The sequence below is a fragment of the Capricornis sumatraensis genome, chromosome 5 (genome assembly GCF_032405125.1).
Source record: "Capricornis sumatraensis isolate serow.1 chromosome 5, serow.2, whole genome shotgun sequence".
Lineage (NCBI taxonomy): Eukaryota > Metazoa > Chordata > Mammalia > Artiodactyla > Bovidae > Capricornis > Capricornis sumatraensis.
In genome coordinates, this window is record NC_091073.1 from 9,399,060 (window position 1) to 9,426,685 (window position 27,626).

A 27,626-nucleotide genomic window follows, 5' to 3' on the forward strand; every position below is an offset into this window, starting at 1 on the left:
GTTGTGGGATTTATCTCAAAATACTTCTTCTTTTATGTTATTTTAAATGATATTATTTTACTAATTTCAACATTTATATTGGTTGTTTCCAGAATATAGAATTACATTTAATTTTTATATAAATTCTTTTATCCTACAACTTTGCAAAAACCACTTTACTAATGACTTTTCTTATAGAGTCCTTCAGACATTTTAACATAATTAAGTCCATGAATAAAGCCAGTTTCTCTTTTCCTTTCTAGCTGGGTAGGTTTTTTTTTTTTTTTTTTCCTTTTACCACTTAATTAGAGTGTTATAATCTCCAATACAATGTCGAATGGAGGTGGTTAGAGCAAGTATTCTTGCCTTGCTTATGATTCTAATAGGAAAGTATTCATTCTTTCACCATTAAGTGCAATGTTAACTGTGGGTTTTTCATAGATGCGCTTTATCAAGTTAAATTCACTTCTATTCCTGACTTGCTGAGTAATTTTTTTTTAGTTTATTTTTAAATGAATGGATGTTTGAATATGACCACATGCTTTTCCTGTATTAATTGAGATTATTATATGGTTTTTTTTTTTAATTTTAAAATCTTTAATTCTTACATGTGTTCCCAAACATGAACCCCCCTCCCACCTCCCTCCCCATAACATCTCTGTGGGTCATCCCCATGCACCAGCCCCAAGCATGCTGTATCCTGCGTCAGACATAGACTGGCGATTCAATTCTTACATGATAGTATACATGATAGAATGCCATTCTCCCAAATCATCCCACCCTCTCCCTCTCCCTCTGAGTCCAAAAGTCCGTTATACACAGCTGTGTCTTTTTTCCTGTCTTGCATACAGGGTCGTCATTGCCATCTTTCTAAATTCCATATATATGTGTTAGTATACTGTATTGGTGTTTTTCTGTCTGACTTACTTCACTCTGTATAATCGGCTCCAGTTTCATCCATCTCATCAGAACTGATTCAAATGAATTCTTTTTAATGGCTGAGTAATACTCCATTGTGTATATGTACCACAGCTTTCTTATCCATTCATCTGCTGATGGACATCTAGGTTGGTTGTTTCCATGTCCTGGCTATTATAAACAGTGCTGCGATGAACATTGGGGTACATGTGTCTCTTTCAATTCTGGTTTCCTCGGTGTGTATGCCCAGCAGTGGGATTGCTGGGTCATACGGTAGTTCTATTTGCAATTTTTTAAGGAATCTCCACACTGTTCTCCATAGTGGCTGTACTAGTTTGCATTCCCACCAACAGTTTAGGAGGGTTCCCTTTTCTCCACACCCTCTCCAGCATTTATTGCTTGCAGATTTTTGGATCGCAGCCATTCTGACTGGTGTGAAGTGGTACCTCATTGTGGTTTTGATTTGCATTTCTCTGATAATGAGTGATATTGAGCATGTTTTTTATTTTATTAGTACAGTGAAAACACAGATTGATTTTTTTGTCTTAAACCAATGTTTCATTCCTAAGACAAATATCTTTGGTGGCTATGTTTATGATATTACATACTTTTTTACATATTATTTAATTCAATTTGCTAAAATTTTGCTATGACTTTTAAAGTCTATATTCATGAGGGATGATGGTTGTAGTTATATTTATTTTTTAAATTCTCTTGTAATATCTTTTTCTGGTTTTGGTATTAGTCTCATGCTAGCCTCAGTCAATGACTTGGGAAACAGTCTCTCCTCTAATTTTCCAGAGGAGTTTATGCAGAATTGATAATATTTCTTTCTTAATTGTTTTCTGAAATTCACCAGTGAAACCATCTAGGCCTGGCATTTTCTTTTTGGGAAAATTTTTAGCTACAAATTGAATGTCTTTCATAGACATTGGGAGTTTTAGGCTATTTCTTTCTGAATGTGCTTTGGCAGCTTGTGTCTTTCATCAGATTTGCTGCCTGTATGGAAGTTATCAATTCTCTTAGTGAAAAGTTGGCCATAATGTCTTATCTCAGTATCTGTACAGTCTGTAGTGATGTTACACTCTTATCCTGATGATACACAAAATTTATACAGTGTATCTTTATTCTCATGCAATTTGAAACATTTTCTCATTTCTCTTTTGACTTCTGATTTGGCTTATTTCCATCTATGGTATTTCATTTCCAAAATTCAGGATTTTCCCAGATACTAACTTTGCCATTGATTTCCAATCGACTTTTAGGCACTCAGAGAGCATACTTTGTATGGTTGAAATATTTTATGTTTTTTGAGACTTATTTTATGACTCAGAATATTTTTCATCCTTAAATATCTAATGCCCACTTGGACAGAATGTAATTCTTCTGTTATTGGGGAAAGTGCTCTCTTTGACTTGTGATGAGAAGAAAGATAAAGTAGAACATTTTTATCCTCTCCTGGGTGAAAACAAGCCATCTATCATCAGCTGTATTTGCCCCACCAATATGTTTGATATAGTCCACGTAGTGCTTTAAAATATATGTGCTTAGTTGCTCAGTCATGTCTGACTCTTTGTGACCACATGGACTGTAGACTGCCAGGCTCCTCTGTCCATCGGGATTTTCCAGGCCAGAATACTGGAGTGGGTCGTCATGCTGTCCTCCAGGGGATCTTCCTAACCCAGGGATTGAACCCAGGTCTCCCACATTGCAGGTAGTGAGCTACTAGGGAAATCCATTAAAAATATCTAAATAAATTTAATATTGAAGTACCAGAGTGGATTCTCTGCCCAAATCCTAGCTCCCAGGATTCCAGCCTTGAATGACTGTGTTAGCAGAATCGCCTGGCCAGCATATCCAATCCCAATAAAAAATAGAAAGGAAAAGTAATGAGCCTTGGACAGTACACACAATGTTTATTCTTGACAGTTTTAGGCAGTGGGAGCCACTGAAGAGTAGCAAGGGAGAGCAATGCTGGTTGGTAACTTGACGTGGGACTTGTGTCTGTTTAGACCATTGGAAAGGAGGCAGAGAGATTATTGGAGGCCGGCGTCATCGTTGGATCACTCACTTCCGGGGGTTTAGGATTTTACCAGGTACTGGCTTTCTTTTCTAAATATAGTAAACACCATGACATACACCAATATATCCCCTAAACCTGTCCTCTGAATTGACAAATATTTAAATATACCTGTTGTGTGTGTGTGTGTGTGTGTGTGTGTGTGTGTGTGTGTGTGTTTTGGTAATGGTTCCAGACCAGTGGCTTAGAGTCTCCACAGCCGGTGGCTCTGTTCTTAGCTGCTTACAGCCTAGATGACAGATTAGAGAGGCCATTTCTCCAGCTGGGAAATGTGCTTGCATTCCTCCTGGTTCTAGAGCTCAAGACATTGCCTAGGGAACGTTCCTTGCAGTTTCTTAAAACTATACACCATATATATATATATGGGTTCCTTGACGGCTCAGCAGTAAAGAATCCTCCTGCAATGCAGGAGATGCAGGTTCAGTCCCAGAGCTGGGAAGACCACCTGGAGAAGGAAACGGCAATCCACCCCAGTGTTCTTACCTAGGCAATCTCCTGGACAGAGGAGCCTGGCAGGGACAGACCATGCGGTTGCCAAAGAGTCAGACACAACTTAGCGAGTAAATAACAACAGCAAATCCATCTCTCCTTCTTCTCTTGACTCAACCACATACACTCCTGTGCAATACCCACACACACACAATCCCTGCCAGGAATGACTGACTCAGAAGATCTACCACTCCTTCAAATATGTAAGCTTTCCCTCTTTTCTGGAGCATCTGTTGATTTACACGTGCTAGGCTAGCTATGTCTCAGCCAGCCACTTCTGCTGAAAATTATGACACAGAAGGAAAGAGAAAAATAGGGCAACCACAATTTCTTTTCCATTCACTCTTGCCTCACTTGTTTATTAATAGAGTGTATGTGTGTGTTGGGAAGCAAAATAAAAACAGCAGTGTTAGTTTTGTTCACCATTCCCACTGGTCTAGTATGAGAAAAATACATAAGCTTGTACAGCTACAGAATACAGCTTGTGCCACTGGGCTTCGTATGAGCTAACTTCTGTTGTATTCCCACTTAAAATGGGCATTGCGCAATGTAGAGATGAGTGGTCAGATTCAAGTTAATGGTTTAAAATTTTTTTGTTTTTCTTAGAATGACAGTTAAATAGCAAGTGAAAAACACCGTGACACGTTGGAAGAGGGAGGCCTCAGGAAAGGGCATAGCTTTCTATGATAGTACCTTTAACCGCCCTTTCCTCTGGATTTTGAACAAAAGGCTCAGTATTTCGATTTTCCAATGGACCACATGCTGCTGGTCCCTGGAGGGGTCCGATACTCTGGTGGGGCTCACCATGTTCTTACTCCCACTGCCTGTCTGTTTAGGTTTTCTGCCTCCTGGCGCAGGGCCTCCCATCACTCTCCAGGTGCCTCCACGCTGCTCGTGTGCGTCTCTACCCAAGCGTCAGGGGGGTGAGTTGCCCAGCTGCTGTGGCCAGGTGTGCTGGGCTGCCTCTGTTGCACGTGGCTTTGTGGTCTTCTCTTCTTTAGAGAAAGGATGAATACAGCAAGGTTAGGTGGAGGCAAGATCAAGGTCAGCCCCTCTGAATGAGATCCTCTCACTCCACTCAATCGCCTGGCGCTTTCTTTAATTATGTGAATGTGGGACAAGCTGGAGCCTTTGGCCTCAGGAAGGTGACCTCAGCAGAACAACTGTTCTTCATGAGGCTTCAGTCCACTGTCTGGCTCTGGCTGGAGTGGGTGAGGAAGAGTTGAGCCCCTTTGCTTCAGAATCTAGGACTCCACCCAGTACACCTATGCGCTGGAGTCTGGGATGTGCCTGAGAAGACATCCTGGAGGTTAAAGGCCAGCATGTCACCACACATCTTTTGGAGAATCCTTGCAGTGCAGGGGAATCAGCCTGGATCAGACACCCAGCATCCATGGTCTGCAGAGACCCCACTTGAACAAGTTGGCAGCAATCAATCACAACATGGGTAGGCTCCAGCTTTCTTTGGCGTTGAGGCTAAGAGAGCTCTGATCACCCACTCCTGTTTACCCTATGGGATTCTTGGATGATTCTACAGAGGTAAGGTCCTGAAGATGGAGGAAGTTGACTGACTGCCAAAGAGGCATGTGGTGTTCAAGTGATTAATCGGGAAAATGAAAGTAATGTTTATAGAGGCATAAACATTCCAGACGTGACCTGCATGTGAGAGACTCCTCAACTAGGGTGAGTTTTTTACCTGAGATTGTGGGAAGGAGTTATTTTTGCACAGTTCGACCTGCCTGTTTGTGTTGGCACCAAGCCTCTCTGAGAATCCTCTCCCCATCTTTGCTTTTCTTTCAAGGACTAAAGCAAAAGGAAAAAAAAAAAATGGGATTGTGAAATGGAACACAACAGGCCTATGTTCCATTGGTGTATCCAATGGAGTATCACAGGTCTCACTCTCCATTCTGCTTTTTCAGTTTAAAAAAGCCCAGAAGTGTGATTCTGCTGCGTACAAGTGAGAAGCACAAAATAGAATCCCCTGGCAGGTGAGGATGCCCCCAGGAGGCTGTGCCCCAATTCAGCTGTGGTGTTTCTGACTCAGTAGGCATATGCAGCTACTTTTGGGAATAATGAAAATTTTACTCATATCTGTTTGTGTATGGAAAAAATTGCCAAGTAAATAGTGAATTTTGGTTGTGAAAATAGGCACAGGAAGCAGAGACCTCTCTCCTGAAATGTCATTCTAGACAAAGCCAGAGCCCTGTACAAACACCTCCATCATTAGGGACCTGAAGATTTGGTATTTACCTGAGGTTTCTTTTTTTGATACAAAGTATGATAGCAAACTTTATTGAGTACTTATTTATGGGTGAGGTGATCTTTTCCTCTTTCTACTTTCTTTTTCTAAAGTTTTTTTTTTTTTTTAATTTAAATTGATTTACAATATTGTGTTAGTTTCAGGTGTACAACATAGTGATTCAGATATAGATATATATTCTTTCCCCGTATAGTTTTCTTTTCAGATTCTTTCCCCTTACAGTTAGGTTATTATAGAATATTGAACAGAGTTTCCTGTGCTAAACCGTGGGTTCTTGTCGCTCAAGTATTTTACATCTAGTAGTGTGTATAGGTAACAGGTTTCTTAAGCTATAATAGCTTGAACACAAAAATAATGTCCGGGGCTTCCCTGGTGGCTCGGTAGCAACGAATCTGCCTGCCAATGTCGAAGACACGGATTCCATTCCTGGCCCAGGAAGATTCCCACGTGCCGTGGAGCAACTAGACCCAGGAGCCCCCGTGCCGCAGCTACTGAAGCCTGCATGCCCTAGGGCCACGCTCCACCGAGAAGCCAGGTCATGAGACGCCCATGCGCCACAGCTGGAGAGGAGCCCCCACTCGCTGCAGCTAGAGAGAAGCCTGTGCAGAGCAAAGACCCAGCAAAGTCAAAGATAAGGTAAAGAAGTGAACATTTTCATCAATAGTGCCTAACCAGCACCCAACCTTGAAGTACCTGAATATGTAAAAGATACTAACAGAACTAATAGGAGAAACAAACAAGGGCAGTGGGTCCAAATTCCCAGTTATTAGATGAATGGGCTCTGAACATGTACAATGCAGCATGGTGATGAATAGTTAACGGTACTGAATTGCATATTTGAAGACTACTGAGAGATTAGATGTACAGATGAAAAATTGCAACAATAAGAGGTGATGTTAACTCACTTCATAGCCGTAATTATTTTGCTATATATGTGTACATCAAGTCATTGCGTTGTACACCTTAAACTTACACAATGTGGTATATCAATTGTATCTCAATGAAGCTGGAAAAAGAATGCCTTAGTAGCAAGTGAGAATGCTCCTACCCATTACCTCTAAAACACTCCCAGCCATCTGTCGCTCTGGGACTCTCCCAAGGGTGCTCTTGTACTGTTCGGATCGGTGCCTCTGCACACGTGGTGCCCTCTCCCTGGGCCTCTTCTGCAGCTCTGTCCCTCCTCGGTGCTGGTGGGGTGCTGGGTCCTCCTCGGTTGCATTGCTGTTAGGGCCTCTCTTGAGCTCCTACCTCACAGCCCTGTGGTTCAGATGCTGCTGCCTCTTAGACCTGCCAGTGTCACAAGCGACCCTGAGGTCTGACCCAGTCAAGTCAGGATCCTGACACTGAGGGAGGTTCAGAGACATCCCCCAACCCCACTGATGACAGAACCTCCCCTCTGGCTAATCCTGTGCTTCCTCCCCTCCATTCTCAGGGTGAGCCCCTCCTAGGAGGTTCCTCAACTCCTCATCAGCTGTGACCCCTGGTGGCCACCCCAGACTGGCCCTACGCTGGAGGCAAACCCAGTGCAGATCCTGGTGGGGAGCCATCCTGCATTGTAAATGTTGGGAATACAAAATTACAGAACCTGTTCCTTCCTCTTTCTTCTCCTTGATAAATCTAGCCCATAGACACAGGAAAAATATGAAACTATCACTTTGGGAAGGAGGTTATGAGTCAGCCCAAGAAACCATTAATATTCAAAACTAAATTAGAAATCTAGAAATATTATTATATTTCTTTGGCTGGATCCCTCCACTCTCAAATTATGTTAAATAACAGTTTTTAATATACAGGAAAGTATAAATGAACATGAAATGCTGCTCACTCCAGCTCTGGCTTTGGAAATGACATCAAAATGAGTGATACTGAACAAAGTATCATTGACAGACAGTCTTATTTGTAAACTAGCATGTTCTGAACCATCAGTTGAGTTAAAACCTGTCAAGTTCTCAAAGGCAAAAATCAAGTCAGAACAGACATCAGCCTAGGTCAGAAAATCCTCTTTAATCAAAGTTCCAAGGATGCATATCCTGAGGGGGCTCACATTTCTAGAAACCAATGCAAGGAAGAACCACTTGCGTGATCCTTGTGTGGGTTTGGTGTAGGTGTGATGTTGCCTAAATTCAGGGGCTGAACATCTTGACCAAGAGACTCAGAGATGCTTCCTCTTAATGAGGCGTGAGGAGAGAACACAGCTTTTAGTATGATCTCACCAGGAGATAAATTATGACAGCTGGCGGCTAAAATACAAGCTCTGTGGCAAAGCGGTAGGAAAGCCAGACCTACACATTCTCTCCATTTGCCACTTGGCAGTGTGTTCTGCACACATTTTCTGACAAACAGGAAAGCCGGCAACTGCCTCTGTGTTGAACAGGTCACAGAGCAATAGGGCGGTGGACATAGATTAGAGCAATCGTCTTCACATAACGGTGGAGAATATAGGGTCTTTAATAAGGTTTCCTGAGCTCAAATCCTTGCTCTGTGTGACCTTAGGCTATTTAGTTAACTCCCCAGATGCTTAGATTTTTCCATCCCTAAAGTGGGGACAACAATAGTACCTATCTTTTGGGTCACTTTAACATTGTGTAATTAGTGCTGTTGATGTATTGAACATAGTGCTTTGCTCCTAGTAACTGTCATTAAATGTTATCTATAAATATGGATGGTGACTGCAGCCATGAAATTAAAAGATGCATGCTCCTTGTAATAAAAGCTATGACAAACCTGGACAGTGTATCAAAAAGCAGAGGCATCACTTTGCTAACAAAGGTCCAGATAGCCAAAGTTATGGTTTTTCCAATAGCCATGTACAAATGTGAGAGTTGAACTATAGAGAAGGCTGAGTGCCAAAGAATTGATGCTTTCAAACTGTGATGCTAGAGAAGACTCTTGAGAGTCCCTTGGACAGCAAGAAGGTCAAGCCAGTCAATCCTAAAGGAAATCAACCCTGAATATTCATTGCAAGGACTGATGCTGAAGCTGAATTTCCAATACTTTGTCCACGTGATGGAAAAGTCAGCTCATTGGAAAAGACACTGATGCTGTGAAAGATTGAAGGCAGGAGGAGAAGGGGACAACAGAGGATGAGATGGTTGGATGGCATCTCTGACTCAATGGACATGAGTTTAAGCAAGCTCCAGAAGATGGTGAAGGACGGTGAAGCCTGACGTGCTGGAGTCTATCGGATCGCCAAGAGTCAGACACGACTTAGTTACTGAACAACAACAAATGACTATGGTTAATAATTCAATCAGTATATACCTGTTGTCTAGCTATCATTAGAAGAGAGAGGACAAAGAGATGCGTGTCTTCTGGCAGGTGCTGGAGGCTGGTCTGAGGGGAGCACCCTGGGATGGGGCATTTCCCATATTTGCAATTCTGAGACTCAGCGTATGTGATCCTCTCCTAGGGGTCTCACCAGGAACAGGCCAGAAACCACCACTTCATGCCTAATCCGATCGTGGGTCCATCCCATCTCTGTCGATTCCTATCTTGGCTCCTATTCCACCAACGGACTCTCGAGTTTGGAAGCAGTATAAATCTCCGACCCTTTCCATCTCTTGAGAATTCCAGTGAATCAGAACCCCTGACCTGCATGTCTTCTTCAGTTGTTATTTCCTGACATCTCTTTGTGGATCCTGTGCCTTGGGTGAAGGTCTGGCGGCTACTCAGGTGGAATTAGGGCTAACAGGGAGCAATAGATTTGCTGCTGCTGCTGCTAAGTCACTTCAGTCGTGTCTGACTCTGTGCGACCCCATGGACGGCAGCCCACCAGGCTCTGCTGTCCCTGGGATTCTCCAGGCAAGAACACTGGAGTGGTTTGCCATTTCCTTCTCCAATGCATGAAAGTGAAAACTGAAAGTCAAGTTACTCAGTTGTGTCCAACTCTTTGTGACCCCATGGACTGCAGCCTACCAGGCTCCTCCATCCATGAGATTTTCCAGGCAAGAGTACTGGAGTGGGTTGCCATTGCCTTCTCTGATAGATTAGCTACAAAGAGCTATTTTCAAGAGTTCCTTGTTAAAAGAACAGGCTACAGAAGGAGGGGGCTCAAATCTCTGAAGACACATTGAAGCCACTTCCCAATCCTCCCTGTGCTTGGCCTCATGCATAAATTATTCCTTTGGAAAAAATACACCGTCATTTTTTAAAAGAAGGAGTAACACTCTACAAGGGGCTTCTAGGTGGTGATAGTGTTAGAGAACCCGCCTGCCAATATAGGAGATGTAAGAGACATGGGTTCGATCCCTGGGTCAGGAAGATCCCCTGGAGGAAGACATGGCCACCCACTTCAGTATTCCTGCCTGGAGAATTCCATAGACAGAGTAGCCTGGCCTTGCTACTGTTCACAGAATCACAAAGAGTTGGACACAACTCAGTGACTTAACACAAACACACATAATACTCTACAAACAGACCTTTGATTAGGCACTGATTTCTTAGATATGGCCCAAGCAACAAGAGAAAAATAAATTGAACTTTATAAAAAATAAAGTATTCTGTGCTTCAAAAGATACCATCAAGGGTGTGAAAGAACAGACATAGGAAACAAATTTATGGTTACCAAAGGGGAAGGGAAGGAAAGAAAAAAAAGTGAAGTAGCTCAGCCATGTCCAACTCTTAGCGAGGGAAGGGAAGGGAAGGGAGATAAATTAGGAGTCTGATAATAGCTGATGCAAACTCCTATACGTAAAACAGGTAAACTACAAGGTCTTGGCCTTCCCTGGTGGCTCAGTTGGTAAAGAATCTGCCTGCAAGGCAGGAAACACCGGTTCAATTCCTGGGTCAGAAAGATTCACTGGAGAAGAGATAGGCTATCCACTCCAGTATTCTTGGGCTTCCTTTGTGGCTCAGATGGTAAAGTATCCACCTGCAATGCAGGAGACCTGGGTTCAGTCCCTGGGTTGGGAAGATCCCCTGGAGAAGGGAATAGCTACCCACTCCAGTATTCTTGCCTGGAGAATTCCACGGACAGAGGAACCTGGCAGGCTACAGTCCATGGGGTTGCAAAAAGTCAGACGCAACTGAGCAACTTTCACTTTTCACAAGGTCCGTATTCAATATTCTGTAATAAGCCATAATGAAAAAGAATATGTGTACACATGTGTAACTGAATCATTTTGCTGTATAACAGGGACTAAAATAACTCTATAGATCAACTATACTTAGATTTAAAAAGAAGAGTGTGAAAGAGTAACCCAAAGGAGAAAACATTTCCAAATCATATACATGATAAGAGATTTGCATGTAGATTATATAAATAACTCTCACAGCTCAAAAATATAAAGGCAAACAACCTAACTTTCAAAATAGGCAAAGAACTTGAATATACATCTTCTCCAAAGAAGATATACAAATAGCAAAAGAAAAAAAAACACATGAAAAGTTTTTCAACATCATGTCATCAGGGAAATGAAAATCAAAACCTCAGTGAGATAATGTTTCATACCCACTAGGATGGCTAGAATCAAAGACAGATATTAACACATGTTGCTGAGGATATGGAGGAACTGGAACCCTCATTCATTGCTGGTGGGATTGGAAAATGGTGCAACCACTTTGTAAAAAACATTTGGCAGTTTCTCTTAGGGTCGAACCCAGAGTCATCATATGGTCAGCAATTCCACTCTTAGAAATACACAAAAAATGAAAACTTGTCCACATAATGGATTTAAACTCTTTGATATTTTTTTCAATAGTAAACACTATAGTACTACACAGTTCACAGTTGGTTGAATGCTTGATGCAAAGGCTTGGATACAGAGTGCCCTCCCTCATATGTGGAGGGCCAACTGTAAATTATACTCACATGTCCCACTGTGAGAAGGGCTGGGAACCCTAGTACCCACGTTACGTGTTGTTCTATGTGAATGTTCATAGATGTATTATTCATGATAGACAAAATGTGAGACCACTTACATGTTCATAAACAAAATGTGGTCTATCCAAGCACAGGAATCTTATTTTACCATAAAAAGGAATGAAATTCTGTCATACACTACAACATGGGTGAACTTTGAACATAATAAATCAAAGAAGCTAGACACAAAAGGCCATATTATTTCATGAGTGCATTTCTACAAAATGTCCTAAGTAGGTAGACCCATAAAGACACGAAGGTGAGTGACTCTGAGGGGGGTTAGGAGCAGGGAGAAAATGCGTACAGACATACGGTTTACTTGGAGTGATAACCATGCTATGAATTTAGGTAGCGGGGATGGCTGGGCACCTCTGCGTATAACCAGACAACTCTATGACCACTGGATTCTGTACTTGGCGTGGGGATTCCAGCTCAGTAAAAATCAAGGACACCACATCAATGTGTTTCTGAGTTACTGTTGTCAGTTAATGGTCTCAGGTGAAATACATTCTGTTTAAATAACTTACCATCCTAAAAGAAATGATTAAATCCAAGCCTGAAGCAAATGTGAGCCCTCATGGGGAGACAGTGAGGTCTGGAGCCTGATCGTCTTGAAAGGACACCAGTGACATAGAGCCAAGGCCCCACCCTCATGAACTCACTGAATCTACGGTGCCCTCCGGAAGGCCCCATTCCCAAACAATTTCACTGGGGACTAAGGCTTCCACCTGGATTTTGAGGAGACAACTCAGTCCATATTGTAGTCAAAGTCATATGCAGTTCTCTATCTACATTGGTATTAATCATATGGTATGCTGGTTTTTTCTTTTTTAGTATTTATTACCCTGACTTTTGATGTAATTTACTTACGTGTGTACAATTTTTTTCTCGATGTATAGCTGATTTAGTGTTTCAGGTGTACAGTAAAATGACTGTTTTACATGTTTATATATGGATCTATTCTTTCTCAGATTCTTTTCCATTATAATTTATTACAAGATACCAAGATACTGACTATAGTTCCCTGTGCTGGTATGCTTTTTTTCCCTTTTTTAGTATTTATTACCCTTACTTTTCATGTAATTTACTTACTTGTTAGTTCATATAATTAATTTTTTTATTGACTTACAGTTGATGTACAGGGTTTTGGGTGTACAGCGAAGTGACTCAGTTACACGTATATATAAATCCACTCTTTTTCAGATTCTTTTCCATTGCAGGTTAGTACAAGATACAGACCATAGTTCCCTGTTGTTGTTTAGTCACCCGTGTCCGACTCTCTGTGACCCCAGGGACTGCAGCACGCCAGGCCTCCCTGTCCTTCACCATCTCCCGGAGCTTGCTCAAACTCACATCCATTAAGTCAGTGATGCCATCCAACCATCTCCCTCTGCTGTCCCCTTCTCCTCCTGCCTTCAATCTTTCCCGACATTAGGGTCTTTTTCTAATGAGTTGGCTCTTTGCATCAGGTGGCCAAAGTATGGGAGCTTCAGCTTCAGCATCAGCGCTCGCAATGAATACTCAGGGCCGATCTCCTTTAGTTCCTGTGCTGAATTAAGCACGCAGCTCCCCGTGTTATATTAAAATTGCATGATCAGACCTGGAAAACCTGGATTTGCCTCTGGTGACTTTTATTTCACAGAGGCAGAAACAAAAGTTTAGAAGGAAAAATGACTCATCCTTAGTGATTTTACTATAGTTAGGTTACGGTGAGTATGTTTGACTCTAAACCCTAGCTTTCCAGTTGGTGCTAGTGGTAAAGAACCACCTGATAGTGCAGGGCAAGAGACACAACCCAGACATTTTCCCTGGGCTGGGAAAATCCCCTGGAGGCGGGCATGGCAACTCACTCCAGTGTTCTTGCCTGGAGAATCCCATGGACAGAGGAGCCTGGCGGGCTGCAGTCCACAGGTCTGAAAGAGTTGGACACGACTGAAGTGACTTAGCAGCGCATTCACTCCCTGCGGCAGCAGCCCCTGACTCTCCGGGAAATTGTTGGAAATGCAGACTCTCTGGAACCATTGGAGCAGGAGCTGCATTTTAACACAATTCCCAGGAGCATCTTGGGTATATGCTAGTTTGGGAAGCCCCAATCTGAGCGGAGCTGCCTCCTAATGAGTTTGTTTCATGTACATTCTTCTTCTTTTCCTCAAAAGGGATGCGAAGCAGCTGGAGGGACTCTGGGTATTCCAGGCACCCTGCCTGGAGGCCAGGGCTGACTGCATGGGCTGAGTGGGCACTGAGGGCTTTTCCTGCCAAGGGGAGAGGGGAGCTCTGGGTGCAGACATAGCAGCAAAGCAGGGAGGTAGCGTCAGGGCAAGGAAAGGGAGATCTCGAGGTGGCCTCACACTCTGGGTCACAGCAGCAGGGCCAGCGCCCTCTCCTTGCATCCAGCGCTGCCTCGTGGCCATCCGCAGCCAGAGCTGGGAGCAGCTAGTGACAGCTGGCACAGCAACACCAAGAGTGGTGTGCAGGCCTCAGAGCAGGCACTCAGCCATGCCCCACGCAGCAAAGCAGCAAAGGTACAGCTTTCCTGCAATACTTAGGAAGGTGAGATGGGGTGGCTGCCCCAATGTGTGGGAGCCCACCCCCAACCCTGTCTTCAGCAACCTCTTGGTGGGTGACGGCAGTTTGAGAAAGGCCAGGGTGGGAGCAGTCACAACAAAAACTGACAAAGCCTTCAAATTGGGGCTTTTTTTTTTTTTTTTGGTGCCATTTTAAAAGATTTATTAGCACATCCCTGGATATTTACAATGCCCCAAATAAGACACTAAATGATAGTTAACATCTCCAAAGGTTCTAATTTATTCAGGGAAACTTAACAGATTATGCAGGAAAAGAGCAGCAGGGAAACCTGCTCCCCCTGCACGCAAGTGTGCATTTGCTATAGAAGCTCCATAAGCAAACCCAGGAGCCTGTCCTGCTCAGGGTGCCACAGGGGCAGAGCCCCTGCCCTCAGACTCTTAGCCCGCACCTATTGCGGTTCCCACGCTGGGTCTGGAGGCATCAAGCCTCCGCCTGGCACTTCAGTCTGGCTCCAACGCAAAGTGGTCAGCTGGCTCCCCTCCTCACACAATGACTGGGCATATGGCAGATACTGCGAAATATCCTTTGAACTGGGGCTTCCCTGGTGGCTCAGATGGTGAAGAATCTGCCTGGAGTGCAGGAGACCTGGGTTTGATTCCTGGGTTGGGAAGATCTCCTGGAGAAAGGAATGGCTTCCCACTCTAGCATTCTTGCCTGGAGAATTCCATGGTCACAGGAGCCTGGTGGGCTGTGGTCCATGGGGTCGCAAAGGGTTGGACAGGATTGAGTGACTAACATACCACATCAACAGCATTCTGTGGGCTGCACAATTTTGGACCACATCTCTACGCAGGTGGCTTTGCAGGGATCCGCACAGTAAAGGAAGTTTGGGTTGCAAACAGAGAACCGGCCCCCCAGCTGACCCAGGAGGCTGCCAGGCTGGCCCAACTTTCCCCTAAAGCCTTGGGCGCTCAGCCCATCATTCTTGGGGCGAGTCTGATCCTGCCCCCTGCTCCTCATGATATCTCTCACCAGTCCTCATCCTTCACTCCACTCCTGGTTAAATAAATGTGCCTGTAGGGTTTCAGGGTCTGAGATGCCTGGTGGCCCTCCTGGAATCAGAGGTGTCCAGGGCTCTGGGTCCTTCTGGGCCTTTATTCTAGAGCAATTTGAACATCAGACTGGAGGTGGGACACTGCCTCCTATTCATCTTTCCCGGATGCTGCCTCCCTGAGACACAGCTGCCTGCTTTGACCCCCTTCTCCACTGGGAACACTGGGCTATTCCTCCTTCTCCCCACTGCCCCAATTCCTCCTGCGGCCTTTCCAGGCCTTCCAGGGAGCTGCACTTCCTCCTGCACCCTCAGCAGGATCCAGACAGGGATCTCTAGCCACTCCCAGGCTGCCCTTTCTTACGTGGCTTCCCGAGTAAGGAGGACCCAGAGATCCTGAGGAGGAGTCCTTGATCCCCACACCTAGAGGGGGAGGATTAGGAGATTCATTCATTCAGCACACCCTGTATTCATCAGGCACCCCGTCTACCTGCCAGACTGTCCTAAATGCTGGAGGTCCAATGATACATGCGGCAGACAAAGGCCCAACACTCACTGAGATCACATTCTAGGGGAGAAGGCAGATGGCCAGACAAGGACAAAATGTGCCAAATATGGCATAGATATTTATATTCCATTGATTTATAATGTTTGCACCTGTAATTGTTTACTTATATAAACAAAGTTCACAGACACATTCATATATAGAAGCAAAATTTTATGTATAAGGAAAATATAAACAGCTATTTGTAAATACAAATATTTAAAATAAGCAAACAACAAATCTATATTTAAAAATATATATTAAAATGTATACTAAATAAAAATAGATAAATTATTAGAATAAAAATAACTCAGGACATGCAGAGCAATACTAAGCCTGTATTTCGCACAGAGTGCTCCTGGAGGGCTTGCCTGGGGAGGTGGCATCTGAGCAGGGACCACAGGTGGAACTGGAAATGACACCGCAGAGCATCCCAGGCAGATGCCTGAGATGGGCAGAATGGGAAGGCAGAGCTGCAGCGTGGTGGGCTCTGAGGCTGTGCGCTCTGGGTGGGCACCCGGGCCTGAGTAGGTAAGTCCCAGCAAGGATTTCCCATTCTGTATCTAGACCGGAGGAAGGGGAAAGCTGGAGGGCAGCGGGAGGAAGGCTCAGGCAGGCCTCTGGATTCCTCATCCTAGTTTTAGACTCAAAGGAACGCCTCCTCCAACAGCCATCACTGCAAGCTCACTTACTCATATTCTATCCTAGTCCTTGGAACCCCACGGAAGAGTCATTTTTGTAAATCAGACTTTCGCACTAGCCCAGATCCCTTTTGTGGCTTTGGGGTGGGTTAGAAGGAGTGTGAGGTGAAGCTCGGAAGATCTGGGGTCTCTGGCTGGCTTGCTCTGGGCCCCACGTGGGCTGCCTGTGCTGGCGTATCTGTCCGCGGCCCCTCGAATCCATCACCCGGCAGCGCGACCGCAGCACCCGTCTAACAACCAGGCAAACTCGAGCGTGCGTCCACCCCAGCTCCCAGGAGCAAGGCTGCGCCGGCTCCAGCGCCCACAGCTTCCAATACCTGACCCGGTGGAGCCCGAATTTGCCTTCCTAACAGGTTCCCAGGTGCGGCAGGTCAGGAACGCACGTAGAGACCCACCGCACCAGAGCCGGTGCCCGGAAGGAGGTTCTGGGTTCCAGGGCGGCGAGGCTGACACCGCTCGCTGCTAGTGCTCCGACCTCTGTCCCCCCGTCGGTCCGCCCACCTCGTCCTCGTCCGGCCCGAGAGGCTGCCAGGTGCTTCCCCTACCGCAGCTCCTCCCCGACGCCGCGCGGCGCGCTCCCGGGACCCCCAGGCGCCAGGAGACCGGGGCCCTCCCTCCTGGGAGCAGAGGCCCGGGGAAGCAGGCGGCGGCGAACCGGGTATCTTCTCCTCGGGCGCGGCCCCCGCCCCGGACGCGCGCCGCTGGCAGAGCCGGCCGCCCCGGAGGCGCGCGGCAGCGGGGGCGGTGCTCCCGGGGGCGCGGCGCACCTTGCTCCCGGCGCCCCCGCCCCGCGCCGGCCCCTCCCCGCGGGCCCGCGCCCCCGCCCGCCTGGGTCTGTTCCAGCCCCTTCTGCCGTTCCGGCCGGGCCGCTGTCCTCCGCCGGCCCGCGACGGAGGACGATGGGTCAGCGCGCAAAAAGCGAATGAGGGCCGCGGCGGCTGCGAGCGCCTGACTCGCGGGGCCCGAGCGCCGCCCGCGCCCCCCCTCGCCGCAGACTCCATGGACGCGTCGCGAGCCTCGGCGGCCAAGCCCCCGACCGGGTAAGCCGCCCCGGGCTCCCCTCGCCGCGGACGCCGGCGCCCGCGCGGCGTGCGCTCGGGACGGGGCGCCCCTCTCGGGGCCGCGAGCCGGCGCCCGGCGGGGGAAGGGAGTTGTGTACTTTGTGCGCCCAGGTCGTTGCCCGGGTAACAGTGTCAGTCCGCGGCCCCGGCGCTTTTCGCGTGTGTGCGTTTGTGTGCGCGCTCCTTTTGGGGATTGTGCGCTCCCTTTTGGGGGTCCCCGCGGGCGGAGCCCCACGAACTTTCCCTGCCACCCGCGAGAGCTCCCCCTGCGGGAGGGGAGGAAGGCGGCGGAGACCCGGCCGGGCCCCCAGCCCTGTCTCTGACTTGCCCCTTGGGTGATTGTGTTCCAGTCTGTCACCGCGCCCCACCGTCCGCTCCTCCTCCCCACAAAAGGAAGGGGAACAGGGTCCGAGCACCCAGAGGCGCCTGGGTGCCGCGGTCTCGGGAAGGCTGTGTACAGGGCATTGCCCTGGAGGTTTTCTGCTGCTCCCCTCCCTGGCTGACTTTTCGGGGCTCCCCGGTACAGGGCACTGGCAAGTGAACCGAGCCCGCCCCGGGGACCCCAGCATCTCACTAAAGTGGGAGCTCCCATCCCTGCCTGCGTGGCCGATCCTTTTGCCCAAACCTTTGCGGGGTCTGTTTTAATCCCAAAGCTCGTGTGTGGGGATTACAGGTCACGTTCGTATTCTACTCGCTGAAAGAATAACTTCCGTAATATAAGAAAAATAACCCTGCTCTTTAACCAGATCCCGAGCTGGAGTTTGAGCTGTGCAGGACCCCCGCCGGGCCCGGTGGCCTGCGCTCAGCGCTCAAGGGGTCGCGCGCTCGGCTTGGCGGGGCAGTGTGTCTCCGCGGGGCACACCCAGGACCTGCGAGCTGTCTCAAGGGCCTGGAGCGAATGTGTGATGAGTCCTGCGAATGGAATGAGTGCCTGGGGTGGGCCCTGCACCTGCTTACCGAAGGGCCCCACGTTCCACTCTAGCAACTGGTCTCCAGTGAGGCAGCTTTGGGGACAACTAATCTCTTTTCATTGCAGTGTGTCCCGTTGACTCATCCTGCCCGCGCGTACTCATAGGCTGCGGTGCTGCCCAAGTGCGCAAAAGGTTTTCAAAAACTGCCTCTTTCTTTTTTAACTCTGCTTTTAATGCCAGGAAAAAGTGAGCCAGGTTAGCAAATCAAATAATCCTGAAGCTGAGGAATGTTAAAAGGAACTTTTTAAATTTTTTTTTGCTGTGCGCTTACTGGCAGTTATGTAATTCCCTTTGAACAAACAAATCTCCCCCAGAGAAAAGAAATGTGGAAAGTCCTTTTTCATGGTAGTGGGCATCGCAAAATGACATCGAGAAATGTGAAACAGAATTGCTGCTAATCTGTCTCCATTGGAGAGGTTGTTTAATGAGTCTGTTTACGGAGACCGGAACCCTTTTGGCAAAACTATCTTATATTTGGAGAGGTCAGCAAACATTTAAGAGGTCAACAAACATTTAAGAGGTCAGCAAAATTGTCTCCAAAAAGCACTTGTAAAATTCTTTAAAAGAATCTGACTGTAGAAGAAATGGGGATTCTAAACTTGGGACACTGTTTCCAGGGTGGTACTGTGTGAGCAGAAAGTCAGGCACCACCCCCCACCCCCCGCCCAGTCTGGTTCGTGGTGCTTTGCAGACCTCTGGCCTTCACGTCCAAGCCCTCCGGCAGAGACTAGGGGCTTTTGCTGTGGATACGGTAACAAACCTGAGATTGTTAGTCTTGATTCATTTGACTCTTTCGTCACACTCACATGCAGAGCCTCCTATCGTCTTATACGAACATCTTTGACCAAGAAACACAGACATAATGTTTTAAAATCCCTTATTCTCAATTATTGTATCTTTTGTTTTCGTACCTTTTAGTGAACAGACGCCAACCAAATGCAGCATGCTTAAAATCAGAGGGCAGAAATGGTCTTGGGGTTTTTTGTTTGTTTGTTTTTCTTTGAATGTTTTATATAATTTGGGTGTATTGGTTACCTATCAGAAAGGAAAGATACAGATGTGGAATTTCTGGCTTTGGTACATTATTGGTGGCAGTCAGCTTCTGTTGGTTCTTCACCAAAATTACCATCTCCTCTGATCTGTTGCCTAAGAATAAGGCAATGCCTGCCACGTGCTCCATGCTCCAGGGAATATGTTTTTTCTCTGATAACTGCCATGATTGGTTATCTAATCCCACTTTCATTAAGCTATTACTTTTCCACACCATGGCAGATGACTGATGTGATGAATTTGTTGTTGTTCACTGAGACTGGCGCTTTGCCTTGTGTTATGTAGAAATGGGCTGGATGGGGGACACTGAATTAAGGACATGTCACCTTATAAAATAACGTGTGTGACAGTCCTTCTTGAGAATTACTGAAGGGCCAGAGACATTAGTGAATGTAAACTCACTGACTGTATGTCTGCCTAATTTATTAATACATAGTTATTAGTTACCTTTGTTGAGAGCACAAGTATACATTTTATTTGGACTGGAATTTAGGTTTTTACTAGTAATTTCATTAAAACCATATCTTAGGGCTCACTTAATTTAAAACTGTTGGGGAAAAGTATTATTTTAGGAAAGAGGACATAGGCAAAAACTAACCAATCAGACCGTGTGACTTTTCAAAAATTTCAGACCTTAGTTGAGGTATACTAATTTATGGAATATTCTAGAATGCAAGTAAAGGTGAATTACCTTTGAGTAAAGTTTTAAAATATCTCCAAGTCCATTTAAGGCAAAGTTTTTTGGCTTACTTTTAGTTATCTGTTTGAGTATTTGTGAGATCTACCCCACTAGTTCAGCCCACTCCAATAGGAAGACTGGTGGGCTACAACCCATGGGGTCACAAAGAGTCAGACATGACTGAGCAACTGGGCATGCATGCATACACCCACATCCCAGTAGTTGGTTATGGACACAGGATTAAATTTCCCACTGGAGGTGGTAGGAACAAGGGGCAGCATATTGGTGAGTTTGGCAGGATAGTAGTTAATTTTTTTTCCCCTGTGGTGGAAAAGCGTATTTCTGTAGGATAAAATAGTCTCCAGTGACATGAAATGTCTAAACAGCTGGTGCCTTTGCCCATTGGCTTCATTCAGAAGCATGCTTGTGTAAATATCAGTGAAAGTTTGTGAGTCAGTTTCACCAGAATGTGTGCTCCCTGGAGACATAGCTGGTATTCCCTTCTCTGCTTAAATTTGTCATTATTTAATCAAGTTATAAGAACATAATGAAATAATTTCAAAGAGATTAATCGAAGTGGGTAACTTGAGCTTCTTGAGTCCTGTAGACACCGAACATACCGCTAAGTACGGGAGGCCTGCTACTCCTGACCGTGAACTTGGGTGGCCACCTTGTCATTCTCTACCTTATCTCTCACGAGCATGCAAAGATAGTGAAATATTAGCAGGTGTGCTCTGTTAAAACAAGTTTAGGCTTCTGGGCCTTTTTTTTTTTTTTTTTAAGGTTTCTAGGCTTTTGGCTTACCTGTTAAAAAGTGTGTTTATATCCTTAAAAATGACAGCCTGCCTGATTATTTGCTACATTAAAATTTTCCCATTCAATTTGAGCTGTTTTTTTTTAAGATGTTACTTCTGAGCTCTTCTTTAAGTCAGTAGTTCATTTAAGGACATCAAAACTCGTTCTTATTCGATATAAACTGGAGAGAAGATCTCAGAATTTTATTCTTTTGTAATAATAGTTTTTCTTAATATTTTTTAATACATTAGAGAAGTTGAATATTCCCCTGTTACAATACCAGGTAAGCTTAGAGCATTGTAAGTATTTCTCAGTGATTGTGTGATGGAGCTGAAGCTAATATGTGATTAAATTTGGTGTGAAGATGTTTGTACCAGGCACAGCAGCCTGTGGCTCCACCTCTTTCCCTCGCTGGCTGACTTTTCCTGGTGCCAGCGGATCAGATTATTATTATTAGGTAGGTCCAGGCGAGTGACACCCCCACGAGCACACAGGTCTGGGTCTGGTGGCCTCTTTAATTTGGGACCTGGGACGTGAAGTGATAATTTGTGAACACTTGAAAGGGCTTCCATAATTATTAGGAAAGCAGTGATTGTGGGTTGTCTGAGCACCGATGAGTAGTGTAGGTTTCTAGGCCTTCTGTGCTTTGCTATTAAATTTAAATTTGTAATTGGTCATAAGTTTTAAAAGTGAGTAGAGATGTTTGACACCAAAGTAGTGTTTAGATTGAAATTGTGCAAATTTAAAACATAGGAACACTTGATTGTGATGTAGGTCTGAGCTAAGTAAAAGTGTTCAGGGTGTTTACATGTGTATTTCCAGCACCCCTTTATTCTCTCCCCATCTGCATTTACTTGTGGAGTCTGTGGATTGTATGTGTTGGATAATTTTAGTTGTAAATTGTTTTTCAGTTACTTAATACTGTAACAGAACATAGATTTGGTATTTCATGATTCACTGAAGGTTTTTGTGTATCTTCATCTTTGTAATTTTTTCTGCAGTTAACCTAGTTAATATTGATTTGTATTATTGACATATTGATACTATACCTTTTTACTATTTATAATTTTCATTTAAGCAAATTCCACCCCCCTCCACCTTATACCTTTGTTTTCTCACTTTCACCTTGTCACTGGAGTGTTCATCTTCCAGGACCACTTGCTGGCTTTCAGTACCTGAATTGATGACAGTGTCATCAACTTTATCACTTTTCCTTCATGTTTCCATAATTCTTTATTTTTTACTTGTCTCTCCCAGCCGTAGTATTCAGGGTTTTTCTTGCTTGTACTTTGTATGGTTTCATTTGCTTTTATACAAAGCTAATGATGGTAATGTTTCCAAGACCTGATGATGTTGGTTCTTTTTTTTTTTAATTGAGATATAGTTGTTTTGCAATATTGTTAGTTTCTGCTGTAAAATAAAGTGAATCAGCTATTGCTGTCTTCAGTCGCTAAGTCGTGTCCGACTCCTTGTGACCCCATGGACTACAGCACCCCAGGTTCCCCTGTCCCTCACTATTTCCTAGAATTTGTTCAGCTTCATATCCATTGAGTTGGTGATGCTGCCTAACCATCTCATCCTCTGCTGCTCTCTTCTATTGCCTTCAGTCTTTCCCAGCATGAGGGTCTTTTCCAGTGATTTGGCTCTTCACATCAGATGGCCAAAGTATTGGAGCTTCAGCAGCAGTCCTATAGATTCAGAGCTGATTTCCTTGCGGATTGACTGGCTTGATCTCCTTGAGGTCCAAGGGGTTCTCAAGAGTCTTCTCCAGCATCACAATTCAAAGGCATCAATTCTTCAGCACTCAGCCTTTCTTATGGTCCAACTTTCACAACCGTACATGACGACTGGAAAAGCCATAGCTTTGATCGTATAGACCTTTATCGGCAAAGTGATGTCTTTGCTTTTTAATACCCTGTCTAGGTTTGTCATATGTATACGTGTATCCCCTCCCTCTTGGACTTCCCTCCCTCCCCCGCCACCCCACTCTCTAGGTCACCAGAGAGCACCAAGCTGAGCTCCCTGCGCTCTAGAACAGGTTCCTGCTAGCCGTCTGTTTTACACATGGTGATATATACGTGTCGGTCCCAGTCTCCCCATTCAGCCCACGCCCCGCTTCCTCTTCTGTGTCCACAAGTCCATTCTCGAGTCTGTCTCTATTCCTGCCCAGCAAGTGGGCTCCTCTGGACCATCTTTATAGATTCCACATCTCTGTGTTAATATCTGATGTTTGTCTTTCTCTTTATGATTTACTTCACTCTGGTAAGTCTCTAGGTTCATCCATGTCTCTACAATGGAGAAGGCAATGGCACCCCACTCCAGTACTCTTGCCTGGAAAATCCCTTGGGCGGAGGAGCCTGGTGGGCTGCAGCCCATGGGGTCGCTAAGAGTCAGGCACGACTGAGTGACTTCACTTTCACTTTTCACTTTCCTGCATTGGAGAAGGAAATGGCAACCCACTCCAGTGTTCTTGCCTGGAGAATCCCCGGGGTGGGGGAGCCTGGTGGGCTGCCGTCTATGGGGTCACACAGTCGGACATGACTGGAGCGACTTAGCAGCAGCAGCAGCAGCAGCAGAGCAGGTCTCTACAAATGACCCAATTTTGTTCCTTTTTGTGTGTGTGCATATTCAGTCGCTCAGTTGTATCTGACTCTTTGCAATGCCATGGACTGTACCCCCCAGGCTCCTCTGTTCATGGAATTTCCCAGGCAACAATACTGGAGTGGGTTGCCATTTGCTACTCCAGGGGAGTCTTCCTGACCCGGGGATTGAACCCAGGTCTCCTGCATTGACAGGCAGATGTGAGCCACCATTCCATTGTGTATAGGTACCGTATCTTCTTTATCTATTCCTCCGTCCTTGGACATTTGAGGACCTGATGGTGTTTATTTATTCTGAACTAGATTTTGCTGTGCACGCTCTTGGGTTTCCTCCTGCCTATCTCAGGGACAGTCCTCCTCTTCAGGGACAAGGATGCTCACTTCCCTAGCTGGGCAGATACATTGCAGCCTGTGGGGTTTGTACTCTCTTCTGTTGGTCCCCTAATTAGCTGCTATGCAGTTGCTTGCCAGGACCATGTCTTCTACAGGTTAAGGTCAATTAGAATAAGTTTCACAGCCAAAAACATTTCTATTTTTAAAAAGAAAAAGCTTGTCAAGCAGCAACTCAGACATATTTTACTGCGATCCATTTGATGAGACAGGTTCCCAGACCATAAATGCTTCTGGGGACTTTTGCAGCTCTAGTCCCCACCTCCACCAAACTAAGTGGAGGTCTCTTTATAAAAGACACTGATCGCTTTCAAAAGATCATTGAAGTCCTTATCTTTTTCCCCCAAAACTGACAAGGACTCCCAAAGGTGAGCCAGATAACCAGGAATCCTGCTTCATCACTCTTTCTTCTTCCTTCTCACCACATTACCCAGGATCCCAGACAAGGGATATTGACTTCCAGGCCTTCTCCCCTCCTTCAGGTAGGGGACAGCAGGCTGTTTCCCTCCGTGGACACACATGGACACATATGGATGTGCTTGCACCCTTGCTGGGCCAGGCAGGGATCTTTCCCTAATCCAGAATTCCTTGTGCCTGGCCATTAAACCAATTTGACTTTCTTCATCAAAAGCAGACAGGCAGGCTTAGTGGAAAGAATTCAGGCTCAGGAATAGGAAGACTCGGGTCCAGGTGTCAGATGTGTAGGATTAAAGTGGCCTCTGAGCCGAGCCCACGGTCCCGTCCTGGAGTGGCTTGCTGCCTCTTTCCCGGCTCAGCGGAACGCCGTGAGGATGAAGATGCTCTGTGTCTGTGTCCTGTCTGGAGCCACTGGAATGTGAGACCGAATCTTTCACTTCAGTTTTCATTCATGTAACAGTCAGCAGCCAGGTACGGTCAGTGGCGCCCTCGTGGGCATGCAGGTCCAGCGTCTCCTTTCTCACTGTCCCCTTGTCCTTCCTGAACGGCAGTGCACCCTGCTCTCTCGGGCTTCCTCTCTCCCCAGGGCCCGGCGACTTTTCTTCTTTCCCAGGTAGCTCCTGCTTCCTCCCCCAGGTGTAGCTGGGGGCTCCATTCACAGCCATTGAAACCCCTCGTCACATCTCAGATGATGAGCCCTGACCGTCACGTCTTGTGGTTGTGCTGATTTCCCTGCTGGAAACCCTTGTGTGAGGTTAGGGGTTTCCAAGGTAGTAGGAGGTGCGCTCCTAGAGGTGTTAGGACATGAGGGTGGGCCCGGGCCCTCCCTACTGGGATCAGTGCCCTTATGAAGGACACCCTGAGAGCTCCCTTTGACCCTTCTAACCCATGGAGATAGGGGGAGAAAGAAATCTGCGACCTGGAAGAGGTCCCTGGACCACACCAGCACCCAGCCTTGGCCTTCAAGCCTCCAAAAGTACAAGCAGTATGTGCCTGTTGCTTATAAGCCAGCTAGTCTGTGATGTTTTGTAAAAGCAGCCTGAACATGCTAAGCCAAGGGACCAAGTCCAAGGGCACCTGCTTCTTCACATCCGGCGGCTCTGGTGTGGCCCGTGTGTGGCCCCCGTCTGCTCCAGCCCTGCGGTTGTGGGAGGAGGCGGAGGACCTGCCCTTTATTTTGAGGGTCTGATCCTCAAGTTGCACAGCCCTTTGCTCATGTCTGTGACCCAGTCTTTTTCTAATCATTGTAAGATTTACATGACATGCCATCTCTACAGCTCAGCAGCATTAATACAGTCCCATTCTTGTACAGCAGTCACCGTCCATCGCCAGAATTGTTTTCTTCCCAGGCTGAAATACTGTATCCAGTCACTCTCCACCCCACTGCCGCCCCCAGCTCCTAGCGCCTACCGTCCTACTTTCTGGCTGGGTGAATTTGAGTTCAGGGACTTCAGAAAGGTAGAATCTTGAAGTGTCTGTCTTTCTGTAACTGGCTTATGTCGCTTAGCAGAATGTCCTTTCGTAGCAGGTGTGGAGTTTCCTTCCCCTTTAAGGCTGAATGTGTGTTCCCGCCTTTGGTTTGCTCACTCATCTGCCCGTGGACACTTTCGCCTCCACTGTTGGCTGCTCTGAGTGATGCTTCTCTGGAGGTCCCGCTCTGACTGCTTTTCTGAGTCCGTCCTGGGGTGGGATAACTGGACTCGGTGTTTGACTCTTTCGGGGTCGCCACCCCGCTTTCCACAGCAGCGACGCTCTTCACCGTTACAGCCAGCAATGCCTGAGGGCTCCCGTTTCCGCACCCTCCCACCAGCCTTGTCCTTATCTCCCTCTCCTTTCCAGTCATGGAAGACGAGGGGACAGGACCAGGGAGTGGCCCGGGGTCCTTGCTGATGTGCTTGAGCTTCTGACTCTCCGTGAGGACTGGAAGGAGCTGCGTTGAAAGTAATCAGACAGGCCAGGTAGCCCTGCCCCTCCTCCTCCGGGATTCCAGGGGCTCTGATTTCTTTAGACCAGGGGCCCTGGGAGCCCCTTGGCCTCTGCTGGAAATGCATCCTCAGTTTGGTCTGAGCATCACTCACAGCAGCGGCACAGGGCTCCTCCGTGGCGCAATTGTGGGCCTGTGACAGCCCGCCCTGGGCTGCAGGCAGTGCTGGGCGGCAGTGATGCCTCCCCCAGGCCTCCAGGAGAAACCCATGCACGCGCCTGGCTCTGACCCTGCCTCACCTTCGTCTGGAACAGATCAGGGCGCCAGCAGTTTACTTTTTATGATGTCTCTGTTCCTGCCATGCATGTCCTGTCCATTTTGGCTTGTTAATAATGGGCACCAGCCTGGAGAGGTGGGGAGGGAGCAAGATTTCCAAACCTGGTCCATGGGGTGGCTGCAGCAGGAGAATCTGGGTTCCTGCCTGGATCGGGGGCGGGGGTTGGCTGGGTTGGTGAGAAGAGCAGCAGAAAGGGTGAGGGATCCTTGCCAGGCCTCTCTCTCAGCATCTGTGCTTCACATAGCCTTGGGCTCATGGAGTGGACCGGATGTATTGACCCTTCAGAAATGTGGAAATGGCTTGAAGCCTTAAATGCTTAGGTAGTAAACTGAGGTTAGGAGACGAAAAAATGGGCTGTGAGTATGAATGTGTGTGTGAGCACATTGGACATGATGTTTAAGCTCACTTTCAGCCCTGGGCAAAGCAGCAGACTCCCAAATCAGATCCTGGCTGTTTTCTCAAACCTGAAGGTTAGGGAGTTGAATTTAAAAATAGCTAGGGTGGGAGTGATAATACAGCAAAAGAGGAGACTTGTGTTCCTGAGGCTAATTCTTGAGACTTAAATACAGTTGAGCGCCGAAGAATTGATGCTTTTGAACTGTGGTGTTGGAGAAGACTCTTGAGAGTCCCTTGGACTGCAAGGAGATCCAACCAGTCCATTCTGAAGGAGATCAGCCCTGGGATTTCTTTGGAAGGACTGATGCTAAAGCTGAAACTCCAGTACTTTGGCCACTTCATGCAAAGAGTTGACTCATTGGAAAAGACTCTGATGCTGGGAGGGATTGGGGGCAGGAGGAGAAGGGGACGACAGAGGATGAGATGGCTGGATGGCATCACCGACTCGATGGACGTGCGTTTGAGTGAACTCCGGGAGTTGGTGATGGACAGAGAGGCCTGGCATGCTGCGATTCATGGGGTCAGAAAGAGCCGGACATGACTGAGCGACTGAACTGAACTGAAATACAGTTGTGTTGAGTAGGGCCCTATTAATTAA

General features: G+C 46.6%; 1 protein-coding gene across 1 annotated transcript in view; it reads left to right on the forward strand.

The window, feature by feature from the left end:
• The window catches only part of COBL (cordon-bleu WH2 repeat protein), a 346,405-nt gene that overhangs the window by 31,450 nt on the left and 287,329 nt on the right, over positions 1-27,626 (forward strand). Inside the window, exons 2-3 of the mRNA XM_068973146.1 lie at positions 14,004-14,108; positions 16,931-17,448. Of these exons, the coding sequence (XP_068829247.1) occupies positions 14,004-14,108; positions 16,931-17,448 (623 nt within the window). The remainder of the gene's footprint in view (positions 1-14,003; positions 14,109-16,930; positions 17,449-27,626) is intronic.